The sequence below is a fragment of the Aplysia californica genome, unplaced genomic scaffold, assembly GCF_000002075.1.
Source record: "Aplysia californica isolate F4 #8 unplaced genomic scaffold, AplCal3.0 scaffold00023, whole genome shotgun sequence".
In the NCBI taxonomy this organism is placed as follows: Eukaryota; Metazoa; Mollusca; class Gastropoda; order Aplysiida; family Aplysiidae; genus Aplysia; species Aplysia californica.
In genome coordinates, this window is record NW_004797293.1 from 2,492,965 (window position 1) to 2,494,328 (window position 1,364).

General features: G+C 44.3%; 1 protein-coding gene across 1 annotated transcript; it reads right to left on the minus strand.

Moving 5' to 3' along the window:
• Positions 1–84: 84 nt before the first annotated feature.
• Positions 85–1,068, minus strand: LOC106013285. The gene has a single exon (XM_013088558.1). It carries the CDS (start codon positions 1,051–1,053, stop codon positions 166–168), a length of 888 nt encoding a protein of 295 aa, XP_012944012.1. The 5' UTR covers positions 1,054–1,068; the 3' UTR covers positions 85–165.
• Between the last annotated feature and the right edge of the window lie 296 nt (positions 1,069–1,364).

The following is a 1,364-nucleotide window of genomic DNA, read 5'->3' on the forward strand; positions in this document are numbered from 1 at the left end:
CCCCCCAAGCCCCAACGTTTGTCTTTTAATTATGTTCTTTTTATCCTCCCATTTGCCGTCTATTTATATCGTCACATCCTTTGGTCCTTGATGGTTAGTCCCGAAATATTATATTTCCATGTTGTATTCTTAGAAAGCTTTCCGACTCTTTCGTTTGTTTTGGAATCACTCGTAGAAACATAACTCAATAAGAACGTCATTGTCGGCCTTTCCATCCGGGTGGATCGGATTTTCATAACCGTCCCCATTATTATGGTCCTCTGTGTCAAAGTACATATACTGCTGTGATACCGTCATCCCGATAACTTTTTGACATACCCCTTTGTAACGGTACAAATAGAAAGGATCCTTTGTGGGTAGAGAGATCGCGACTCCTGGGGGTGAGTCAGACCTGCAGCAGTAGGAAACTCGATAGAGACTGCCATTTACAGCAATATCTGGGACAATGCCATTTACTTGGGACGCTCTATCCACGTCTTCGTCATCCAGTTGGATGTATCCGTGAGAAAATGCATCAGGACATACATCGTTATATCTGTTTATACAGTAGGTACCTGAGGGCCAATCCGACCAGATCCCGACATTTGCCTTTACACAGAAATGTTGGTACATGAATAATTTTGAGTTGGAGCTCCCAAAGATGGGATGGAAAATGCTGTTCACAGTTGACACATTATTGAGATTTGTGGTACTTGATGATTCTGTGTGGATTTTGAATTGACCAATTCCCCAAGTGTCCCCATTGTTCGGGCAACCTGTATTTGGAGAAAGAAGTCCGTAAAGCCCTTTGGGCCACGCTCTTCTTTTCTGAACCTCCAGTCCTGTCAGCCGATGTTCCAAAGCACCATTGACATTCTCGAGTCGATTTACTGTGTTAGTATAGTTGTCTTTCTGTTCAGCGAATTTCTCCTGGAGATCAGTGATTTCCTGCTGGAGTTCTGCCTGCTCTCTCAGGAGAAGATGCAAAACTTGCGTTGCGGTGACTGTGTCTTCGACCACGAGAAGAACAGGAGAATTTCCAATGACCCCATCAGAGTTGGAGTCATAGCCCATAATTTGGCATTTATACCTTCCTAACGTATCCAATTCAGCTTTAGGCCAGTATACTTCTAGAAAACTGTCTGCTTGCGTTCCGATATGACCTCTGACCTTTAGACCAGTGTCGGAGGTCGGGGCGTTCGGAGATATGTCTCGAACTTGTGCAATTGACTCCCAATGACTTCCGTTGTCATTTTTTAGGATCCGGATTATTGTGATTTCGGCAAAGTCTAGATTAGAATATCCGACATCATATTTACAGGTCAAGGTCACATCAGTCGTGAGCCCCAATACGATGTGTGGGTGTGAGGCCGTCAGGTACCATC